Source organism: Momordica charantia (assembly GCF_013281855.1).
Source record: "Momordica charantia cultivar OHB3-1 chromosome 9 unlocalized genomic scaffold, Mcharantia_2.0 BLBB01000009.1, whole genome shotgun sequence".
Taxonomy (NCBI): domain Eukaryota; kingdom Viridiplantae; phylum Streptophyta; class Magnoliopsida; order Cucurbitales; family Cucurbitaceae; genus Momordica; species Momordica charantia.
The window spans coordinates 4,330,405-4,355,730 of NW_028275167.1; the positions used below are offsets into that span (position 1 = coordinate 4,330,405).

The window sequence follows — 25,326 nt, forward strand, 5'->3', positions numbered from 1 at the left end:
AAAAATATTTAGTAAAATAAGTAAAATAGCAACCACATTTAGTTTTTCCAAATATAATATTTTTAAAATTACAACTTTACCCTACAATATATCTTACACACATTTGTAATTTATCTACAATATATATGCTTCTGATATACTACTGATATAATAATGATATATAATTGATTTACTTCTGATATAACTATGATATCTACTAAACTTCTAATATGGTTTATCACTGATATACGTATGATAACCATTGATTTGTCATGCTGAACATTTATATATCTATGATAGATACTTGATATGTCTTTAATTTACCATTGATATATAAATGATATATCACTGATATAACTATGATATCTACTTATATAACTTCTTATATATAATTATATGATTTACCACTAATATAACACTGATATATATTTGATATATACTTAATATGCTTCTAATTTACCATTGATATACCTTTAATATAACTATGATATCTAATAATATAATTATGATACATGTGTGTTGATATAATACTATTATATCCACTATTTTTTTCATATGAAAAACAATGGTGCAAAAAAAAAAAATTGAAATATAAAGTTATTGTATAAAGGGTTTACGTGGATCATGCACGACAAAAAAAAAACATTCATTAGAAATCTGATATACTTTATAAATTGAAACAGTCGATATCCATTATATTTATTTAATATCTAATTAATATTAATATAGAATAAATAGTAGTGATATAGTAATCAACATTATTGATAATATTAATATATCAATTAATAAATTGCAATGGTAAACTAGAATTTAAACAGTTGATATACCACTAAAAATTAAATATTTGATATACCTTATATTTAGTATATCAGTTACAAATATATTTAATATATCATAAATTAGAGGTACATCAGATATATATATTAAAAATATAATACATACATCTGATAATTATATCATGAATACATATGATAATGTATATCAGGAGTACCTCAGATATATATTAGAAATATATCAGATGTGTATCAAATGTATATCAGATATTATTTGGATGTATATCAGATATAAATATACATTAGATTTATATCAAATACTGATATACTTTTGATGTATATCAAATATCATAAGGTTTAAATCGGATAATAAAAAATTCGAAAATAAAAATTCAAATATTTTACTATATTTTCAAAATAATTTTGAAAAGCTGATAACATTTTTTGAAATATATGAATTATTTTTTTCTATCTACCACGCCTACCCTGAAACAAATTATAGATTGTATAAAAATACATATTAAATATAAAAAGACATTGTACGCGGTAGATTTAAAAAAATCTAATATTTTACTATATTTTCAAAATAATTTTGAAAAGCTGATGACATTTTTTGAAATATATGAATTATTTTTTTCTATCTACCACGCCTACCCTGAAACAAATTATAGATTGTATAAAAATACATATTAAATATAAAAGGACATTGTACGCGGTAGATTTAAAAAAATCTCAAGGTAATTAAAAGGAAAAGAGAAAAAAAAGAAAAAAAGAAACCACAAGAGTATGTTCAGAAAAGAACTCGAAGGGACATGCGCTCAACGGTACGATTTTTGCTTCACGCCATTTTTCCGACTGTCCCGTTCACAGTCTCGAACTGAAACCCTAACTCTCAGTTCTCACTGGTCACCTGGATTCAACGGGATACTTGAAATTTCATATCTCGAAAGCTCGAGCAAGCTTATGCTATGGCGGAATCTGAGCATCGTGCGAAGCGCCCTAGAATTACGAGGTCCGTCATACGATCACTCAATTTTTGGCCCACGTTGAAATATATTTATTCTTATTCCACTATACATTATCTTCGTACCTTTTCTGTACTTCAGTGTGATAATGGGGTTAGAGCTAGGGTTTTACTTGCCCAGTCCCATCGAGTTTCGTTTTGTTCTCGTGGTTTCGGAAAATGAACGAGGGAAAGTTCAGCATCTTCACATTGGTTTAGTTTTTTCTTTTCGTGGCCCTCGGTAGGCAGGATTTTTCACTGGAATACCCCTGTTTTTTTAATTGAATTATTTGTTACATCCTTCCATTTTTGTTTATATTTTATGAAATAGTTTTACAAAATAACAAAGGCAAGGAAAGGGAAAACAGAAATTAGAAATAATCTGCTCAGTGTTGCTCGTTATGATTAGCTTGAGCAATGAGCTTGTCATTAAATACAAGTCACTAACTAACAGTACATATATCAAAAGGCTAAGCAAGAGGACCAACCATATGCCCAGCATATGGCCGAACAATAAATTCACGCTATTATACAATTTGGAAAAGTAGCTAAAATTAGCTACACTCTCTGACCAAAACTAATGAGAGGAGCTATTAGCTGTAACAAATACCAAACGTCCTGTCTTAGTTAATTCATTTATGCTTATTGTTATTGCAACGACATGTGTTGTTTAGTTGATTCATCGACCCTCATATCTTTTGAAGGTTTAAATGAATTTTTTGGATAAGAAAAGGTTTAAATGAATGAAAGGATATAGGTCTTACTTTCAGTTCTGGAAGGACTGCGGGTTTGGAACTAGCTTATTCTGTGAACTTATTAACCTTTATGACCTCTCTCTTATAAATTTGGGGGTTCTCATCGTTCGTGCATAATCTTCATTTTAAGATGAGATTTCAACAAGTAAAAGATTCTTTTGGAATGAATCTTGATGGATTGAGGGCATTTAGCATCAACTCAACAATGAACTCTCGAAAACCAAGTGAGCATCCTAAGCCTGCATATGAGCTGGTGGATTTGGGATGGTAAGAACCTCGACAATTTTTTCCTTTAGACCTCACATCAACTCATGAAAGCATTCTAGAGGAAAAGGGGAGGAAAAGGGGAAGAAAAAGAAGGGATAATTTTTCTTGAAATATAGACCAATGGAAACTTAACGCATAAATAAGTATTTATGAAGCCTCTTGAAATTTGATTGGTTTATTTATTTATTTTTTACAAGGGGAAGCTTGCAAAGCTCTCTCCTAGTTAGAAAGCTGCAAACACCACTTCCTGTCCTATTTGTATGTGTTAATTGTTAAGTATACCACCGGCTGGATCACATTCACTTGCTTGCCGCCTGGCTCCATAGTAACAAAGTGGAAAGTAGGCACGCCCCCATAACCACACAAGAGGGTAATGAGATTCAACTATATGGTCACGCTTCTTCGAGAATGGGTTTTCCTGGCATTGAGCCAATCAAATACTGACTTGAGGTATTTTTCTACCCATTCTTAACTTTGATTTTTGTTTTGGATCTTCCAAATCATTCTCGGTAGAGGTTCAAGATTACCTGAATCAATCTTCAACTTTTTTCGTGGAAAACTGTTGCCTTTAGCTCTAGAACTCAGGGGTGCACATCGATTTTGGACTCATCGATGCTCACAACAGGCAGAGTGCTTTTATCGGTCAGAGCTCGGCACGACGCCAGTTGACCGACTAGACCGATGATTGGTCAGTTTTGGCCAAAACTGATGCAAGAGTGAGCTTTTAGTGAAGTAACGAGAGAGAAAAAAACCTAGTGAGAAGGAGATAAGAGCTAAAAAGTAAGCTACACTTGGACAAAAGGAAGAAAACGAAAAGACGAAGAGAAGGAAAGGCAAGCAAAGAGAGACAGGGAGATGAGGAGGGAGGTGGGAGAAGAGAGAAAGGGAGACAGAGAAATAATGGAAGAAGAAAGAAATGGAAAGGGGAGAAGTGGCAGAGAGAAAGAGAAAGGGAGAAGAAGATAGAAAATAAATAAGAAATGAGGAGGATGGGGAGAGAATTTTTTTCTTTCTAAAAGCTGTTCATTAAAATTTAGTTTTTTGCCTTGAGAAAACCAGAGGTACCAGTTATTGCAACCTAACATTGGGGATGCTATTTGGCAGTTGAAAGTTCTATCTTATGGGGTAAGGAAAGGATGGCGTTTGAGGGCAATATCTTGGAGTAGATTTGATAAGTTGCCCCACTCAATGGTCTTAGATTATTAAGGTTAAACTCAATTTTCCACCTTAAAATCTCCTCAGACCAACATTGATTAGCAATCCATAATGCATTTGATTCTAACTTAGACTTCCAATTCTATTTAGAAGGACTAAGTTCCTTATTTTTTTTAGAACCATTTCATTGATGATATGAAATTACAAAAGAAAGAAGCCCATCCAAAGGAGTTACAAAGTAAGTCTCCAATTGGATAAAAGATTGGTAAAGCTATACTAAGGGGATATTTAGACCAAGATACAACTAGCATAAGTATATCTTCAAATAAACTATTAAATGAAAACTCCTTATCTCTGAAAATTTTGGAATTTCCCTCTTGAAAGGGTGAGCCACCAAAGAATATTGTAGAAGAGACTTTGGGTCTGTAGGGAGGACCACCACCCTACACCATCCAGAAGCAGAGAGGATGAGATTCCAAAAGGTGCTTGCAAGCTTACATGTCCTGAAGACGTCTTGTTGAGAATCTGAGCTATTATTGCAGTTTGGGCACCAATGTGGAGAGATGTACATATGGTTAAGGTTGTTAAATCGTGAAAGTGAATCGTAAATCGTAAATCGTAATTGAAATTCAATGTATCGTGTATTGTAAGTTTTTTTTAATGTTTATATATAATATATATAATTTAAAAATATTAAAAACCTTTCACCTCCTCCCCCTTTTATCCAAACGGGCCAAACCCAACAAATAAATTTTGTTTTAAGTTTTAAATTTTATAATCCCAATTACAGCTAATCTAATTTATTCGATCTTTTTCTAATAATAAATTTATTATTCTTCGCTTCGCCGCTTTCCGTCGATTTCTTCTTCTTCTTTTTTCTGTCTTCTTCTTTTCTTCTTCTTCTTTTTCCTGTCTTCTTCTTTCGCCTCTTCTTCTTCTTTCTTCTTCTTCTTCTTCTTCCGCCGCTTCTTCTTCTTCCTTCTTCTTCTTCCGTCCTTTTCTACTGCTTCTCACGCCATGGAATGCACGACCAGGTGAGTAAACCCCCCCCCCCCCTTCTTGAATCGATTCGATTCGATTCGTTCCGTTTTTTACGGTTTTGATATTTGAAACGTACGATACGCAGGATTTGAGGTTCAAAATACGATTTGAATCGTTTACCCTTCGTTTCGTTCTGAATCGTACACGTATCGTACGTTTTTGACAACCATGCATATGGGGTAGTCTTCTTTTAAGCTTTTTTGAAGTGTTTATGGATTTTTGGCTAACCTCCCATAGGAAGAACCGAAGAATTTAATATTTTTTGGGTAATGATCCCTCCAAATGACCTCGCAGGAAAAGTCTTGGTTAACATGTGTTTCTGAGGAAATTTCTTTTAACCGGGATGATGTGGAGAACATACCCAAGATTCAAGCTGCCAAACAGGAATATCTCACAAATGTGTGAGGTTTTAGAAAAAGAGGAACCTGAAGATTCAAGTTCCTTTTTTGAAGTTGCCAACAGGCCCAACACTGAGGCTTCTTTTGATTAAAGACCAACTTGCTTAAAAATTTAGAAAAAAATTAGGATCAGAGAGAAAACTTATATTAGGTACTCTATTCTATACACTCTTAAATGTATAGGCATACTTATAGGTGGTTTTTTTTTTCTTGTGATATTCGTGAGTGTCCAGGCCAACTTAACCGCCTGACCCTACAACGTAATATTTGTGAAACAGAAATTTCACCAAGTTAATGCTGCAATGGTATTTATGTTCATTTTTCTTATGTAGATTTGGAGTTTAAATAAATGTATATGCAATTTATATGTTACTTTTGTTTTACATCATACTAAATATTTTGCCCTGTTTCTTTAGGGGGGAAGATGATTATATGCCTGGAAGTATAATTGAGATTGAGCTTCACAACTTTATGACCTTTAACCACTTGAAATGTAAACCTGGATCACGTCTGAACCTTGTAATTGGGCCCAATGGATCTGGTAAAAGCTCTATTGTATGTGCTATTGCACTTGGTCTTGGTGGTGAACCTCAGGTTGGTTAAATGTCCATAAATATACTTGATACTTTCACTGAGGCAATCTTTTTTTTTTTTCTAGATTGTTTTCTAGAATAGATTGGTTGGAATATTTCTTTCGCAGCTACTTGGAAGAGCGACCAGTATTGGAGCATATGTGAAGCGTGGGGAGGAGTCTGGTTATGTTAGAATAACCTTGAGAGGGAGTACTAAAGAGGAGAATATTACGATTATGCGTAGAATGGACACACATAACAAATCTGAGTGGTTGTTCAATGGTAAGGTATCTTGTACATGGTCCATATCTTTGTTTCTTCAACCCTTTTAACTGATATTAGTTCATTAATCATTTGAGATTATGAACCAGATAACTGCAAGTCAAGAAATATCTTTAAATGGTAACCTTAGGTGGTCTTCAGCTGCAGCAGGAAATACCATGTTTTTTTGTCTGTCAACGTGACATGATTTTGTGGTTGTTTTCATTTATTTATTTCCCATATAAAGATATCTTTAAACAAAGGAGCATGCATTAAAAGTCTTTTCCTTACATTGAAAATCCCTTACATTTTCTGCCCGGTGTTTCATATGATATGGCCATCCCACCACTTATCGTTTAGCGCTTAATGCCTTTTCCTCGAGAATATTTCTTGGTGGGATTTTCTAGAAATTTAGATTCCCGTCATGTAAAGTCTTGCCTTTACACTAATCCACTCTTTCATGAGATATTTGTCTAAGGAAGAAGCTATATACCTTTGAAAATTTTAATTTATATTCCTTTCTTGAAGAGGGGAATAGTCAAGTTGTTCTTACTTGTCTTATCAAGAAAAAGTTGTTCTTACTTGTAGTTGACCATCTTCAGGAAAAGTTGTGCCAAAAAAAGATGTAGCTGGAATCATCCAAAGGTTTAACATTCAAGTTAATAATTTGACTCAAGTGAGTAAAATTTAGCAAACTTTTATATGATATATATACACACACACATATATGAACATATGTATGTATATTCCTGTGAATTAAATTGGTTTCTTCTGATTTATTTAACTGTTTCTCTTGTGGGAGAGGGGTTTAGTTTTTACCACAGGATAGGGTTTGTGAGTTCGCCAAATTAACTCCTGTGCAACTTTTAGAAGAGACTGAAAAGGCAGTTGGTGATCCTCAACTTCCAATGCTACATCGTGCACTTGTTGAGAAAAGCCGTGACATAAAAAATATGGAACGAGTAAGTTTAGAATAGCTTATATACACTTTTTGAGACTTGTTTCCTGTTGGTTCCTTTTCCTTTTTGTCTGCCTTCTTATAATTAAAAGGAAAAGGAAGGAGAATAGAAGAACCTTCATGTATCTTTTTGCAACTTGCTGTCCTTTTGGTTTTAGGCTGATGAGAAAACTGAAGACACCTTGGATCAGCTCAAGGCATTAAATGCTCATGTATCTTTATGCAACTTTCTGTTTTTTCGGTTTTAGGCTGTTGAGAAAAATGGAGACACCCTAGATCAGCTAAAGGCATTAAATGTTGAGCAGGAGAAAGATGTTGAGCGTGTTCGTCAAAGAGATGAACTTTTAAAAAAGGTTTAGTTCTTTTTTTAATATATATATGTATATATATTTCTTTTAACAAGAAACAACTTTTCATTGATAGATGAAATGATTCAAAGTGTTCAAAATACTATCTCCAAAAGGAGATAAGCAAAAACCAACTACCATCCAAAGAAAAAATGCCAAAACAACGGCCCCCAAAAGAAAAAAGAAAAAACAAACCATAAAACCAGCCAAAACACCAACAAACTAACCAAAACCAGAGAAAACTCTAGCCTAACCAAAACCTGATAACAAATCAGCAAACCAAATCCTCAAAAAAGATGTGAAACTTAGCTCTTTTTTCCATGAACTTTTACATGTTATATGCGTGCTTTCGTGACTGATGACCATAGCTACCTGTGTGCTGTCATTTGTAGGTTGAGTCCATGAAAAAGAAACTGCCATGGCTGAAGTATGACATGAAAAAGGCTGAATATATGGAAGTTAAGGAAAAGGAGAAGGATGCCAAAAAGAAGTTGGATGAAGCTGCCAAGACTTTGAATGATTTAAAGGAGCCAATTGAGTATGTTGACTTGGTTTAGCTTTTTATGATAATCCTTTTTCTTATAATATCAAGAGTTTGGCGTAATCTTTTTAAGGATCTGATCACTAATCTATAATTAAAATGTTTCTTTTTAAATTTTTTTTAGTCCTTGGAACTTTAGCTTTTGCACATCTTTTGGTTTTGCTAATCTAATGGGGATGCATTTCTTGTCAGATTATTGCATACTTTTCTGGTTGTACTTACCATGGGCTTAAGTTGTTTTAATGAAATAAAATTTATTGTTGTGAATTAGATTGCTTCTTTTATGTTGAAATGGGTATAGGCACATGTACATGTGATTTACCTGTCTCTTTTCAAGATCCCTTGAAACTTGGCTTTGGCTTTAGAGAGGATTATGAGGATGGTTTTATGGAATTGTGTTGACACGAGAGAAACCACACACATATATATATTTTAACAAGAAAGGATAGGAACCACATATTGAAACTTACTTTCACTAGTGACAAGTATGAACTTACATTTCACTTATGAACTCCTTGCCAATGACAATTATGCCCTCCTAATATCCTAATAATATTGCTAATATTTCTCTTACTTATATTATTGTAAATGGGATACTTTCTCTTTCTTCCTGCCTCTTATGGTCTTTGCTTGAAATCTTTGGTATATATTTTTTTGGGATAAGAAACACTTTCATTGATCACAAGGGGCAAACAAAACAGCCTAAAGGACAGGGGTCGAGAAGACCCCTTCCCAAAAAACCAAACTAAAAGAGAATAGCTCTCCAATCTTGCATAATGCAAGGGACCACAAAAATACCTTGACTTTCTTTGGTATATATGAAGCTCTACACACTACCAAAGAATTCTGGCCTTATCTTTAAACCACCAACCAGAAAGAGCTTCAACCAACCAATCCTTGATACGGATAGAGATGCAACAAGAGAACCTAAAAAAGCTCAAAATAAAATAACATCCTGCTGAAAACTTGGGACTTATTATTTTTGAAGGCAGAGGAAGCAACCAGAGGGAGACATAGTCCAATTTGAGAAACTCCTTTGGGAGCCTTTAATGAGTATTAATACTTCTGTGTGCAAGGCTCTGACTCCCGGTTATAAAAAAAATAAATAAATAAAAATACTTCTGTGCGCAAGAGACATAGGAAAAATTTTACTTTCTTGAGAACCTTACCTTCCCAGACTTGCTTTGACAAAAGAATCTTAAGTTTAGGGGTGGTAGAAGTGATATTTAGAAACCTTGCCTTGTTATCTCCTTTATTCTCCTATGCTAGTGGTTTGGCTTACTTTTCAATTGGCTATTTCAGGAAACAAAAATTGGAGAAGGCAAAGTTGGATGCTAAAATTAAAAAGTACAGCACTCTCATTAATGATAATCACAAGAAAAGGATGGAACTTCAGGAAACTGAAAACCGTTTGGTAAGTTAAAGTTTTTGTATTTTTTTAATCTCTCCTATGGTCTTGGGTTATTCCAACACATTTCCATTGATAGTAGGGGGTACAAGTGCAAGGAAAATTGAAAGAGATGGAAGACTTAAGGAAACAAGAAGAATCTCGTCAACAGAGAATCTTACGAGCGAAAGAGGAACTTGAGGCTGCTGAATTGGAACTTCAGAATCTGCCTCCTTACGAACACCCCAAAGATGAGATTGTAAGTTAAATTTTTATATCTGATTCTCTCTATTTTGAAAGCTTTTCTTTAACCTGTTTTAGTATCGAGGGGCTATATTTTTTTTATACAAGATACAAACTTTTCATTGATAAATGAAAAGTTTTTAGAAAATACAGAAATTGAGGGGCTATATTCTATGATCGTATCTGGTAAAGAGCCTTATTTTGTAATTCAAGGCCGTTTCTATGTTATCTTGTGCTTTGGAGGGCTTTTTTCTGTTATTATGTTCATTTTAGAAAATTTTTCTAAAGTTTGTCTTGTCAAGAAAGACATTGTAGGAACCAGGACCTATTTCAAGGTTTGATTTTTTGTTACTTATCATAAGGTAACCAAAGAGGTTCTTGGTGCTTTACTTCTCTGTATGGTATTGGATCAAAAACTGTGGTAAAGAATTCTTGATGACTTTTGTGCCTTGTATCTGTTTGTATATGGTAGTTATAAAGTCCATGGCGTTCTCCATTCTATCATATATCACCAGGAACGGTTGCGTGCTCAAATTTTGGAGCTGGAAGTTTGTGCAAATCAGAAGAGGCTTGTGAAGTCAGAGATTGAAAGAAATATATCCCAAAAAAGAATTACTTTGAGGCAATGCTTGGATAGGTACATATCAGAATATTTGATCAGTTGTTCATTTACCTCTCTTTGGTTATTTATCGTCTTACAGTCAAGTACCTCTTTCAGGTTAAAGGATATGGAGAATACTAATACAAAACTACTACAGGCATTAAGAAATTCTGGAACGGAGAAGATTTTTGAAGCCTATCACTGGCTTCAAGAACACCGCCATGAGTTCAAGAAGGAGGTGTATGGTCCAGTGTTGCTTGAGGTTCATACGTTATTACCTAGAAGTTTTTTCTTTTTTATTATTACTTACTGCTTGATGCCTTTTCCTCCCCTTCATCTTTGTTCTGTATGCTATCTTAGGTTAATGTGTCAAATCGGATTCATGCTGACTACCTAGAAGGCCATATTCCGTCCTATGTCTGGAAGGTACTCAATTATTATTATTAGGATTTATGACACAAGCTATTAATTGTTCCTATATGATCTTCTGATTTTCCTTATTATCGTGACAATTACTTGATTACAGTCCTTCATAACTCAAGATTCTGATGATCGTGATGTTATGGTAAAAAACTTGGGCTCATTTGGCGTTCCTATCTTAAACTATGTGGGAGGTGAAAGGCGCACAAATCAGCATTTTGAGATTTCTGAGGAGGTGTGTCAATGAGGTGATAATTGGAATTTACGTTTGTATTAGTCTCTAATGATGAAGTATATTGAATGAACAGGTTCGTGCATTTGGCATGTATTCCCGGCTAGACCAAATTTTTGATGCTCCTGCAGCTGTCAAGGAGGTTTTAACCATGCAGTTTGGTTTGGATCATTCAGTATGCTTTCAAAATTCCATATAATATGACGTTAATTTTATTATTAAATCTGAGACCCAACTTTATGAAATCTGTGGAATAACTTGTATCAGAAACATTTTTCCTTTCACATATTTTAAAAAATGATTTTTTTTCCCTCTTTCCAGTATATTGGTTCGAAGATAACTGATCAGAAGGCCGATGAGGTCTCAAAATTGGGAATTTTAGATTTTTGGACTCCAGATAATCATTATCGATGGTCTCGCTCTAGATATGGTGGTCACATGTCTGGAAGTGTGGAACCAATTGATCGCTCACGACTTCTTTTGTGCAGTATGAATATAGAGAACTTTTCTTGCGATCTTCTTAGAATCTTTGAAACCTGTGAATTACATGACTTTTATTAACCTATTATTTACTTTTTAGACTTGGATGCGGGAGAAATTGATGGGCTTCGGTCCAGGAAAAATGAGCTAGAAGAATCTGTTTCTGCCTTAGAAGAAAACTGTAAATCGTGTCAGAATGAACTAAGATTGATGGAGGATGAAGAAGCTAAACTTCGCAAACATCGGGTACACCTGAAATAATCAAAATGATCAATTTCAATTTGTTGTTGAAACTGGGTTATATTATGACCTTCGTTGTGTGTGTGCTCCTCGAGTCTTTAATCATTTGTGATTTGGGTTTAGACGTATTATCTCGTGAAATATACAAAATTAACTCTAAAACATTTGCAGGATGACATTATAAGTATTGTGCAACATGAGAAGAGAAAACGCCGTGAAATGGAAAATCGCATTGGTAAGTACCAAGTAGTTAATAGGTTTATGCAATTTTGACCGTTCATTTTGTGAATGAATATATTCTTTCGGTAATTTAGATCAAAGGAAAAAGAAGCTAGAATCTATGGAGCGGGAAGATGACCTGGATACTGTTTTGGCCAAGCTTGTGGATCAAGCTGCAAATTTTAACATTCAAAGGTTCCATCGTGCAATTGAAATTAAGGTGAGATATTGCATTTTGAATCTTTTTTATCTTTGTATTTATATCTTTCTCATCATTGTTTGGAGTTAGCACCCAATTTTTCAAAGAATCAATTTTGTTCATGAAGGCAGTTATATATATTTAAACTTGATTTTTTTCATTGACAGCATTTGCTTGTTGAGGCCGTTTCTTATAGACAGAGCTTAACTAAGAATCATATGTCCTCCATTGAAATTGATGCAAAGGTAATTTGGAGGCTAAAGTTATTGAAATTATATTTAATTACAACAATGCATGCTACTTAGGATTTCAAATGAACCTTTGTCTTCAGTTCTCTGCTTGTTTTTAAATGGGATTCCATTGACACTCCAAAGTGCTTCATTTCCAGTTTTATTTTGTTCTTTTTCTGGATATTTACTAGTTTCTTATGATTATATCTTAGATCAGAGAATTGGAGGTAAATCTGAAGCAGCATGAAAAGGTTGCTCTGCAAGCGTCAGTGCAGTTTGAGTACTGTGAGTTGTGCCCAAATTTATGTTTCTTTCTGTCAGCCTGATATAATTTCTAAATGATTTGTAGAAATAATTTTTGGATGTTTCTATTGCATATATTCTGGTTATCATACTATGCGTCTTACAAATTACTTGTTGCCAATGCATAAAATAGACTCAATATTTCAAACGATTTCATCTTTGATCTTTCATTGAAGTTGCTTTGCCTTTTCTTTTGGTTCTTTTCAAATGCATGAAATATTTAGCTCATAACTTTGCTCCTCTTTTTGTTTTCTCTTCATTTTGCTGATCCTAATTTTCATTAATTACTTTGATCCTTTTTCCAGGCAAGAAGGAAGTCGAGGACTATCGACAGCAACTTTCAGTTGCCAAGAAGAATGCAGAATCTATTGCCGTGATCACACCTGACCTTGAGAAGGAATTTCTTGAGGTTTTCCTGTGTTCTAATTGAAACTTAATTTTTTTGGCTTGCAGTGATTTTGAGTGATGACTAATGAGGCATGATATATTGCAGGCAAATTTATGCTCTTAGTAGATAACTTTGAGCTTTTGCTAATTCTATAAACACATGGTTTTATACCTGGTTTTTTTTAACAACATACGAACTTTCTCATTATTAATGAAAAGGAACAAATTGATCAAGAATACTACTTTTAAAAAGAGAGAGGTATTTTAGAGCAAATCATGCAATGCACACTTCAGTTCTCATATTTTTATGGGTTTTTGTTTTCTATGTGCTGTTTGTTTTTTCTTTTTCCTTTTTCGCTTCCCTTGGGAGCTTGTATCCTTGAACTTTTTTTCTTCCGGAAAAGTTTGTTTCTTGTTCAAAAAAAAATTATTGATAGTGTATTAATTATAGGGAATTCTTTTGTAATCACAACCTTTCCTTGTTCATGAACAATTGGAAAGAGTTGGTTTAGCTTCTTTGGGTGGGTTTACCTCTACCCCAGCCCTTTGGTTGTATCTTTCGGTTTTTTGTTTTAATGAAAGGTTCTGAAAGTTTCATATAAAAATAATAATATTATTGATAGAGTGAGAGGTAAATTAGCTGAGTAGATAGGCTTCCATATTCCCAAAGGCAGAAGACTTATCTTGCTTTATGCTCCCCGTATTTTGTTGTTGAAACTTGGAGGAGGTGGAGGAATTAGTGTTCCCCATATTATCTTTCAATTTTTCGTATTTTGGTTAAAGTTGGCTAAATTTTGAAGAAATTCTTCGGACTTTTTGTGGGAAGGGGCAAGTCTTGAAGGAGGGAACCACCTTGTAAATGTTTCAAATGCCACTCTTCCTTTCTATTTGGGAGGCTTGGTGGTTGGAAATCTCAGGAAAAGAAAAACAAAAAACAAAAACAAAACAGGCACGCTAGCCTCACTATATGGATTTACAGATCTAATCAAGAATAAAGCGGTCTTTGGAGGATCACAGTTAAAAGCAGGTATGGAGGATCAAGGTTGATTCTCTAAGCTAAGCCCTCTGGAAGGGCAAAACAGTCCTTGGAGAGAAACTGCGAAGACCAATTTCCTTTTATATAAAATACATTCTTTACAAGTTGGGAGATGGAATAGCATCTGAATTTTGGAGGATCTTGATAGAACTCTCTTGGAATTAGAGAGTGCAAGTTGCAGTCTAGGGAAATTTGAGAGTTCCTCTCTCTCCTAATTCTGAGTTACTTCTATTTTTAAGCAAAAGCATAACCTCCTACCCTGCTTCAACTACTATTTATGCTACTACCCTTTTGTCCCTTCCTATTCTTTGTGATTAAGGCTTCAATGAATACATTTGCTCCTCATATTCTTATTGATCCCATTCCCACCCTTTGCATGTTTTCTTTCGTAAACATTAATGATCTTTGGATTGGCCTCAGCCCCTTAAACTTTCTTTTTCTTCCATTTTCTCAATTGCGAACTCAAAAATTGTCAGTGCAAGATTGTTGGAATGAGGCTACCCTTACTTGATTCGTTATTCGTACTACAAAAAAAAAATTATGTTGGGAATGACGTCTTTCATTTTTTGCATAGATGCCTACTACAATTGAGGAACTAGAGGCTGCTATTCAAGATAATATTTCTCAAGCTAATTCCATTCTGTTCTTAAACCACAATGTGCTTGAGGAATATGAACATCGTCAGCGTCAGGTAAGGTTCCGTCATCTTATTATCAAATTGGTTGGTTGCTTATGCATGCTTGGTATGTTTATGCTGTTACATTGCAGATAGATACCATTGCACGAAAACTAGAAGCTGATAAACATGAACTAAGGAAGTGTATGGATAAAGTTGATGAGCTGAAGGTATGGATCACTCCATTTTGTGCAATAGCGAAGTTTACTGTTCTGCATGTTTGGACTGTACTAGTTTAAGTGAACGTGTCTATTGGTGCTGGTGCCTTTTTCAAACTTTCGTAGATCTCTTTTGCCATGGAAGCTGGGGGGGGGGGGGGGGGGGGGGGGGAATGTTGAGCAGTGACATTTAATGAATCACTAATCATCCAAATGGTAGTATTTTCTGGGGCTGGTTTTTCCTTTGCTCACATTAGCCGTGATTTCTAGCAGGTCTTGTTTAGCAAGCCATCTTGTGATGTACGTATTTGCTGATGCTTCTAAATTACTAGAAAGATATCTTGGTAATAATCAATTACTAATTGCAGGGAAATTGGCTCCCAACATTAAGAAGACTTGTTTCTCAGATAAATGAGACTTTTAGCCGCAACTTTCAAGAGATGGCTGTTGCTGGAGAAGTGTTATTGGGTACTGAAATTTAGTGATCTCCTGAAAATTTACGTCCTGGGAACTTTTTCTTTATCCTTAATTTCCTTGCGATGGTTTTTTTCCTCTTAGATGAGCATGATATGGACTTCGATCAATTTGGGATACTTATTAAAGTAAAGTTCAGGTGAGCTTAGCTTTCGACACCCGCAATAAGATCTAAATATATTTACTGCAGCTAAGCTACCATGTACTAGGGCTGCTAATAAGATTTTATTTTTCACGCTTGAATACGATTTCTAATTAAATGTATCTGAATTGCAGAGACTAAGTTATCTGACTCATCTCATTGGCATGGGTTGATTAAGATGTATTTTCAAATCATTGTTACGTGGGGAGTACTAGCCAAGATATTTCACTTTTTATCGTTATCAAATGATATTCAAGTACTGGTGGTCTAACCCATTTTATTTTTCACTTCATTTCTAGGTTTAGACATGACTCAGTCTGACTACCTGGAAATTCGTTCTTTTATTATTGACAAGTATTTCAATAGATCTGTTAAGAACTTCCAAATTATTGGATGTCATTTAATATCTATCCAGTTTCTAAAAGAAGTATCTTATACTTTGACATATTCTATCAAAGGCGGCGAGAACTATATACTAATAGAAAAATTACATCCAATCCTGAAGAGTAGAAAAATAAAGGAAAATTTGCATACTTTTTGGCAAGTCCACAGGGAAACCCCAAGTAAAACGGGATATTTTATTCAGTCTTCTGCTTGGGTTTGGTTTGATTAAATGGCATTATACTGAGTGTCTTAGCTATGGTGGCTGTATGGCTAGGAATTGTATACTAAAATCGAGTATTTTGTGCATTTACCTTTCAGTTGACTATTCAGTTTATTGTTGTGACTGTGCCCAACTCTGTTCAGTCTTTACATATTTATGGTAATGCTATTGTATGGCTAGGAATTCTTTTATTTAAGTTAATTTATGATTTAAGTTTTATTTAATTTTAGTATTCTATTTAACCACTAATTTTATTAATATCTTATTAAATTAAAAAATTTTATTTTACTTAATCCAGAGTATTTTTAATACATAAAATTGTTATATATAATATTTATTTATTATTTTATTAAGTGCGCCTCATTTCACTCTCGCCTTGAGACGATAACGAGGCTCGTCGCCTTGAGGTGCGCCTTGCGTCTTGAAAACACTGCAATTGTTACATTTATTTATTACATTTCTTATATCTTGAAATGCTATTAACAGACAAGCAGGTCAACTTCAGGTTCTCAGTGCACATCATCAATCTGGAGGGGTATTACAGCTCATTGCAGTCTTCTTTTCTTGATTGGAACTAGGTAGCTGTTTTATAATGCTTTTGATCTTTAATTTGCTAGGAACGCTCAGTGTCAACAATTCTCTATCTTGTTTCCCTTCAAGACCTTACCAACTGCCCGTTTAGAGTAGTTGACGAGATAAACCAAGGTAAGTAGCCATGTGAATTATCGTCTACTGGCACAAACAAGTGATGTAACTCGATTTTGCTATTGACTTTCGACAGGAATGGATCCCATAAATGAACGGAAGATGTTCCAGCAATTGGTGAGAGCTGCCAGCCAAACAAATACACCACAGTGAGCACTAAATACTTTAACTTGACATCATGATTTAGACTCTGGTTGAGCAGGCTGTGCTGACAGTTAGTTCTGGCCCTAGTATAACTATTCTCATAATGTCTGGATAGTTTTTCCCATATGCTAAAAGTTCTTTTGATTTTTGACTATATATAAAAAGATATATTTTTGAATTGAAAAGAAAAATAAAAAAAAAATGCTTAAAAGCCTCTTTCTTGGTCCCTCTCGTACTCACTACGTTTTTGCTTATTAGGTTTTTGTAATCAATTTATTATCTCTCTCAACCAATGACCTGATTTGCAACGCATATATCTACATTTAGGGTCGTGAGAGTGATAAGAAATTAATAATAAATTTAGTAAGTAAAATAATCATTTATTAGCTGAAGAAAAAGTCGCATAACTACATAAGCATTTCCACCTGAACGCCTAACATGTCTAATCAGCTATTATGTCAACTTTTTGTTAAGATCCTTGACATCATTTTATTCCCAGAACCACTTAGAATCTTTTTCTGCAATTCAGGGATTTAAGTTAGACATAGACTGTCATTTTCTTAGAGGTACAAACCAAATAAATTTTGAATTTAATCTTCAGATACCAAAAGCCTAATTTATCATTTATTTATCCTTAGTTTTATTTTATAATTTTCAGTTTGTAAATATTAATTTAAAAAGTTCATTAGTTTTTAATAAAATTGGAAATAGAAAGTATGTTTTTCTATTCCAAGATTTACACAATTTGAGAAATTTGTAGAGAAAAAAAAATAGAGACAGCAAAATATTAAAATTGAAACAAAAACGAGATCATGACCACAAATAACTCTTCTATACACTGCTTCATACATGAGTTTGCTGTGGAACAAGTTGAATCTGTATTTGTACAAAATATATCCCGTGAACCAAACATTATAGCTTTGTAATAATGTTTTTCAGGTGTTTCCTACTTACTCCAAAGTTACTTCCAGAGTTGGAATATAGTGAGGCCTGTAGCATACTGAATATAATGAATGGACCGTGGATCGAGCAGCCCTCTAGAGGTTTTCTTCATTTTCTTTTGCTTTGTTTCTCGAGGAATATCGATTCGCACCAACCCACGTAAAATTTTTTGTACAACAGCTTGGAGCAATGGAGATAGCTGGGGAACATTGATGAACTATGTAGGAGAAAGCCGATGTTGATTGACGATTAGCGAATTGCCATGCCGGGGAAGGTGAAGTTTGATTACAGGAGGCTTCTCTCGGAAGTGAACCAAGTTCTTTCTCACATTAAATGGCTGCCTAGTCCCATAAACGATTGTGTAATTTGTGCTTTCGTTTTGTGTAGGTTTCTTTTGTAAAGCTTTCGATCATATTGAGCAAAATGAAGGATGCTACAACGATTAGCAGGGTTCTTGAGATAACTATTGCTGTCTATGGTGTTCTTAGGAAGCTAAAATCCCATCTGCTTCTTCTTAAATGTTACTCATGGTAGCACCTTCTGGTAGATTAATTTTGTATTTAGGAAAAATGTGTTGTTGAAAGCAGTCATTTTTTTGCCAAACTCATCTAGACGATGTTTGCAACTTTCCAGACTTGAGGAGATTTATCTTCTCTTTATTTTCTCTTTACTAACAAACTTGAGAAAGCAACTTAAACTAATTATATGTTTAATAATTTTTTTATCTCATATAAGAATGATAAAATAATGCTTATGTTTTGAAAACAAAAAACTGAATGAAAAACCAGAAATTTTGGAAATGTTTCTTAAAAATGTGAAACGAAAAATAAGGATAGTTTTCCAATACTACCCCTACAAATTTAATCTTCAAATTTCGGTCAATACAGAACATCTCTTTCATTGCCTCTTCAAAAATATCATATAGGCAAAACTAATTTTAAAATGAAGTCGGCAATAATTCTGTAAATTTATCCAATTAATGTAAAGTTTTTCTCCCTCCGTTACTTTTTGTCGGGAAAAAAAAAAGAAAAAAAGAGAGAGAGAGAGAGAGAGAGAAATAAACAATAATCAGATGAGGTGAAAATGATTGATACCAATAACAATAACAAAACTGAGCTACTTTAAATCACTTCAGAAACAAATGAATATGCAGTTTCCAAGTTTCAACAACTCTTCAACCCTGGATAACCACCAAGCTCTCTTCTTTCTTCCGACACTATAATAACTTTCTAACCGTTCTAACCAACCGTTCGGCTGCTGAAAACGATCGAAAGACGCATCCAAGAGGGCTGAGATTGAACAGATTGAAGAAGACATTTACAGGTGTAGAGTAAAATTCTTCAAGCATTTGATGATGGGATCTTGTAATCAAGCATTTCCCTTATGTTCAATCGAATCGAAGGCCCCATCGACGAGCATATATGTGCGCTCTTCCAGTATACTCCTTTAGCACCCGTTGGCTTGTTCACTTCTACTGATTTCTGTTAGATTAATGCGAACGAATCAATATGGTGACGACTCGTAAAATTTAGAAACCAATTAAGGTCTTGAAAATCTAAGATCAGGAAAGAACATACTACTGCAGCAAGCAAATTCACAAGGAGGTCGTCTTCAGAAAAGTCTGCCTTCCCAAAAGGCAAGTGAACAATCCCAGTTTTATCCGCTCTATATTCGACTTTTCCCTGCTTGAATTCTGCTATAGCCTGTAACAGGATAAAGCTATATCATTCAATATCTCAAGTAAAACCTTCCCCTCTTTCTGGTTTTTTCCTTGTGTATGTATGTATGTACAATTTTATACAATGTAGATGGATCAAATATATACCTGAGGTATATTTGTTGTGACGGTGCCAGCTTTTGGATTCGGCATCAGTCCTCGAGGTCCTAGAAGCTTCCCTAGACTAGCAACCTGGTGCGAACAGAAAGGACATGAATATGAAATTAACGGTTCATTTACATAGTTGCCACAACTAACAAATATATCTCAAGATTGGCATCAATTCCGAAAATGACCACCGAAACTATTCACAAAGATATCAGTTAAATTTCATTTGGCTTTATTCTATCCAGTCTCTTTTATTCTGTGACACGGACACAACGACGTATTTTAGCTTAATGCAGGTCGTAGATGGAATAAGAGGCAGCCAAGAATATTTTCCATACAAGCATTGGAGGAAAAAAATTTAGTTGCATATGAGAAACTTAGAAATGTGCTTAGTAATAATTTCCAATTAAATGGAGAATATGCTTCATTCCAACTGATAAAGAATGCTTACAATATTTATATTTTTGGAAAGCCACCATAGTGTATGATAGGAAAAAGATGCAAGAGACACACCTTTGGCATCATATCTGGTGAAGCAATTAACTTGTCAAATTCCATGAAACCTCCTTTGATCTGTTCAATCAAATCCTCACCACCAACCAAATCTGCTCCTGCATTTTTCGCTTCGTCGAATTTTTCACCTTTATAATTCAGAAAGCAATGAGATCAATTGAGAGGAAGAAAAAGAAAAGGGAAAGAGAGAAGCATCGTGTCAATAGATATAATACAGACACAAATAGCATAGTTGAAAAAGCAACTCGGTAAATAGCCAAAACAAGCTGAATCTCGAATCCGTAGTTGACTCATGGGGTGGAGGCAAATCGGGAATCCACATTAAAAAGAAATATAAAGAACAAAGATTAAAAAAGAGGAGTTAAAAAAGCTTAGCTCCAATCCAAGAATACATCTCTCCAATTACATATGACCCAAATCAATAGAAAACCGACTTATCAGCATTAGCCAACAACTGCAAAGCTGTACAAAGATTTAAACTGGGACCTAACAAATATTTTCATCCTCCAAATGCCACGTATCGTATGCACACCCAGGTCCTGTTTTATTTCAATAATTGTGGGGGTGGAAAATTGAACCATCAACCTTTGAGGTGGTAATAGTTTTCTTTATCTATGGCCTCCAAATGTCATGATACATATGCACCCACAAGTTAAGAAGTGAAGATTCACTCAATAGGAAGAAGTTCGTATAAATAATCCCTCCAGATAGTTAAAGCAATCTCATTAAAATATCTGTTTTCAATCAAGCAAGCAACCTCCATCTTTTAAATCGAGGGTTCACCACATAATTTCACAAAGACTGAAGACAATATACCGTTAAAGCTCATATAACTAGTTGCATAACATTTTTTTTTTGTTCTTTTAACTAATAACTGGAGTACTGGATATCTCACTTCTTGCATTATGCTCATGGCCCTGCATTCACTAACCCCGGGAGTTTCGCACACCTCAAAGCCAACTCTAGGAGACAAGAACAATTTTAAGTTGTTAAGTTTTTGACCTAGGGGCTTGAACCCAAGAGTTGGATGGTATCTTCAAAAGTCACAAACCCACAACACTAGGGCACCTCTTAGGTTACTAGTTGCATAAAATGTTGATATCCTTTTCAATCAGGAAACACTGGTTCTGCACAAGTGAATAAATGAAGCCAAACTAATTGAAAACTAAAGTTACATCTACCAATGAAAGTTATACGTTACCCTAACCAATGAAAAGATCATATAAGTCAAATTTTGTAACTACCTTGAGTAAGAACAGCTACCTTGACCGTCTGCCCAGTTCCCTTGGGCAGATTTACCTATAATAAAAGCGAGCATTGGTGATGAAGAACATAGACATAGTAGAAATTATAATCAAGTAGTTGGTTGGACATTTAACTATATGTTTCAATTATCATCCAATTATCAAAAAGACTTACTGTTGCTCTCAGCTGTTGATCATTATATTTGGGATCGATGTTTAATCGGAAGTGGGCTTCAGCGGTTTCCACAAATTTTGTGCTAGACATTTGCTTCAGTAAAGATATTGCAGTTTTCAAGTCATACTCTTTTTTGCTTTCCCTCAATTTTTGAATTTCCAGGAACCTCTTAGACCTGGTCTGCATATTTCCAGAACACAGTTTCATGTCAGAACTGATGCAGCAACAATAAGTGGAGACAGAAAATACATATTTTAAAAGAACACGCCTAACAGTAAGAACAAAAAAACTAGGGACGCCTGTGCAAAACTTTTAGAGGGAACAGTCCACCTATGGAATCTGTATTTCCCAAATAGGAAGTATGGTTCCATCTAATGGATTCATTTCATTTTGAAACTATTTGATCTCTTGAGACTTCATACATGACCCTTTAGAAGACACATTTCTGTTCTCAACTCAAAAATTATGAGCTCAGACAACAATAAAAACAACAAAAGGAGAAAAAAAATAAATGAAGAACCCCAGAAAACCAGGCTAGCTCGTGGAAGAGAAGACAAACAATGAAACAGAAAGAAAACCTAAAATGAAGCAAAACCCACCAATCAATCCCTAAACCCACATCAACAAGCCAGTCAACAGGATTGAAAACAGCCAAATACAAGAGCTTAAGCTTACTCTGTCCCTTTTAAGAGGCAATGCAGCCTTCCCTCTCTTCAGCTTGGGCACAACCGAAGTAGCTAATCCAGCAACTCCCTCCTCTCCATTCTCTTCCACAACCTCAGCCACCTCAATTTCCGCTGCCAAAGCAGCCACAACCAAATGATCCCTAGATTCTCTCCTAAAATTAAGGTCGACCCAATTGATGGACCTCCCTCCCCTGCGCTGCACAGTTAAGGGGTGGCATAAAGAGAAGATGGTGGCGGTTGAAGAGGCAGCCATGGGCCTGAAGGAGAGAAGGGAGGGAATGTCTTGAGGGTGTACTGAAGAAGTGTGCGCCATCGTAAGGGACGAGCGCGCAGTGGGACTACAAGTGGCCATTGCCATTGGGGAAGCTCAGTCTGTCCAATAGAAGAAGAAGAAGAAGTTTCTGGTTCTGGTTCTGGCAGTCTATCAACATAGAAATGGAAGAGATAAGAAGAGAGATTCTGGGCGATGGTAGTAATGAAAATCGAAATGTAATCAGTAATGGATGTTTATTGCGGTCATTTGGGGCGTAGAATATTAGAAATGAAAGTGAAAAAGAAAAAGAGGTGAAATTTTAGGAAGTGGGTCCTTTGTTGCGCCTATCTTCTTCATCTTTTCAAGTTCTTCTCCCTTGTATTTTTGCTTTCTACCTCTTTGTTTCATTTCATTCAGCTTTCTAATTGTGAATCTAATCCACTGTTTACTTGATCCGGCTTTATAACAATAACTTCAATTAAACCCATGAATTTGGTAAGTTCGCAAATTCAAACGTAATTTGGGTCAATTTACACGCATCTTCATTAATCTTATGGAACACCCATCTAACCCTGCAGCATTTGATAATGTGAAAATATATAAGAATTAATTTGTCTAACTTATGTTTAATAGTTAATGTATTGATATTACATTCCTTTAATCTCAATTATTAATGTAATACTTTTAAATTTTTAACAATAAATGATATTGCAGTGTAATTTTAGTATAAATTTGTTGCCTTTTGAATAATTATCTTGTTATAAAATAATTACATTTTTTCTTTATTATCTTCGTTGTTTGCACGATATTGGATGGATGTGTACAAAATTTATCAAAAAAAAAGAAAAAGAAAAAATAAAGATAGATATATATATTGTTGAGTCCATAGGGCATAATCCTCCTTCCCCATCAAATTATTATTATATTTTTCACGTCTTTATTGTAATTACCTCTAACCCTTGCTTTGTTAACTGACTCAAATGATTTAGTCACTTATCTCGACTAAAAGGTGGTGAGTTTAAATTATCATTCCCACTTCTTATACTAAACAAACTTTAATTGTGACAAGTAGAATGGAGGGTTCCTGCCCGAATTCTGATCATGATTTTTAAAAATTATTATTATATATTATATATTTTCCTCTTTGACTTTTGGCCTAATTGAGATGGGTATCTCCACAAATGTAGTGACACCTTTTTTTCTAATACAATAACTTGTTATTAAAAAATAAATAATTAAAATCTCAACTAAATATAATTTAAGAGAATCCAAACCGCCACATCAACAAAGTTCAATGGTAATTGACATGTACTCCTTCCCTCTAAAAAAAGATCGAAACCTAAGAAAGTCTTTGACTTTAACCCACCTAGACTACAAAATTATTTCTATGTATATATTGTATAGTCTTATCCCAACTCAAGTTTGACCTAAAAAGATTTAAGTATTATGTGATTATTATTACCATACACATCAAAGTTAAAAAGAAAATTTAGAATAGTGTCCTAGAATACGAATTGTAATACATATTAATAATTTTTAAAAGTAAACTAATGTTAGGTTAAGATTAGGGCAAAGATTAAGATCAGATAGAAACATGAAATATATAATAATAACTAAAAGTATGAAATTTGGATAAAAAAGTCAGGGTCAGAGTTAAGGTCAAGATGGGATGGAACAGACATAGAGTGAGGCAAACTTTGATGAGAATTCATCTAAACTAAATTGAATATTGTTTATCCAAAAAATGTGACGGAATATGGCTTGGTGGCCATGCGGAAGAGTTCGACCTGCTCCAGGTATGACCGATGGGAAAGCTGACCCGCTTCATGTATGACCACGGGAAGAGCTTGGGTATCATTGGAAGGGATGACCAGCTCAAAAGGTCAAGGTCGACTGATTGAGATGCGTTGAAGTGTCATGAATGAGCTAAAGGCCACTTGGCGAAGAAAGACCTGCACAATGGAACAAACACTCCGACGCTCAAGTCAGTTTGAGTCTGACCTCAATATGAGGATCGAGCTAGAATATGATACATGACTGAAGAGTGAAGTGTCATATTTATAGGTTGAGGTACCCTATTTATAGACTGAGGTACCCGACAAGGAATCCAACCTGCGGTTGAGCATGTCGGGACCAAGGTCGACCTGTTGGGGTTCATATGATTGTCATCCAAAATTGAATAAGTATGGAAGGTCGTTCCTCCCTTGAATGATCTTTAGGGAAGATATGAATGAAGTCGGTCTTTAGGCAAGGCTATGATGAAGTCGGCCTTTATGGAAGATCTTCAGGTCGACCACCAAAGGCAAGACGTTCAGGTCGGCAACCAAAGGGAAGAGTCGACCACCCAAGAGAAGACCTTCAAAGTTAGACCTTTTTCTGTACTCAACGTAGCAGTACGATTTTCACCCCAAACAAATATAATTTTTATATGATATAACAATTTAAATAAATTTTAACGAAGATTTCTGGTCCCAAACATAAAAACTAATTCAAATTAAGATTTTTCATCTCATCAGAAAGGTTCATTATGTAACACTAGGTTCGTAGAAATTTTCTTCTAACTAATGTCTTCACTAGTTGAATTATAGTCATTTAGAGCATATTTGAAAGTATTATCATTTTTTTAAATCACTTATATTTCACGGTTGAATATTAGAGTATAATGCTTGACATTGATGTGCAAACAATTTTAAAAAATGACAAAAATAATTTTAGCTATTCCAAAATTACTTCCAAATATGTCTTTGGACTCTATCTA

The 25,326-nt window shown here is 34.5% G+C and overlaps 2 protein-coding genes across 6 annotated transcripts; one reads left to right on the forward strand and one right to left on the reverse strand.

The window, feature by feature from the left end:
- Positions 1-1,513: 1,513 nt before the first annotated feature.
- Positions 1,514-18,573, forward strand: SMC5 (structural maintenance of chromosomes 5). Of its 5 annotated transcripts, none has more exons than XM_022290349.2 (31): positions 1,515-1,764; positions 5,788-5,965; positions 6,072-6,225; positions 6,807-6,880; positions 7,017-7,166; positions 7,411-7,515; positions 7,902-8,047; positions 9,353-9,464; positions 9,541-9,696; positions 10,196-10,317; positions 10,399-10,543; positions 10,642-10,707; positions 10,808-10,936; positions 11,010-11,108; positions 11,255-11,420; positions 11,514-11,659; positions 11,825-11,888; positions 11,968-12,092; positions 12,239-12,316; positions 12,514-12,586; positions 12,910-13,013; positions 14,602-14,718; positions 14,796-14,873; positions 15,230-15,329; positions 15,420-15,474; positions 16,568-16,616; positions 16,699-16,786; positions 16,863-16,935; positions 17,870-17,973; positions 18,053-18,146; positions 18,260-18,573. In XM_022290349.2, the coding sequence occupies exons 1-30, from the start codon at positions 1,721-1,723 to the stop codon at positions 18,112-18,114; spliced, it is 3,162 nt and encodes a 1,053-aa protein (XP_022146041.1). In that variant the 5' UTR covers positions 1,515-1,720; the 3' UTR covers positions 18,115-18,146; positions 18,260-18,573. The 5 variants fall into 5 exon arrangements, 4 of the variants coding, with proteins under 4 accessions (XP_022146050.1, XP_022146041.1, XP_087973333.1 ...); XM_088117207.1 differs by having other exon boundaries at positions 1,536-1,576; positions 1,649-1,764; positions 18,053-18,573; XM_088117208.1 differs by lacking the exon at positions 1,515-1,764 and having other exon boundaries at positions 5,788-5,912; positions 6,030-6,225; positions 18,053-18,573.
- A 372-nt stretch (positions 18,574-18,945) lies between these two features.
- Positions 18,946-22,814, reverse strand: LOC111020212 (large ribosomal subunit protein uL1c). The gene is made up of 7 exons (XM_022296812.2): positions 22,305-22,814; positions 21,630-21,809; positions 21,455-21,509; positions 20,211-20,338; positions 19,698-19,781; positions 19,450-19,575; positions 18,946-19,353 (listed from the first exon to the last, which is right to left on the reverse strand). The coding sequence occupies exons 1-7, from the start codon at positions 22,671-22,673 to the stop codon at positions 19,213-19,215; spliced, it is 1,083 nt and encodes a 360-aa protein (XP_022152504.1). The 5' UTR covers positions 22,674-22,814; the 3' UTR covers positions 18,946-19,212.
- Positions 22,815-25,326: the final 2,512 nt, after the last annotated feature.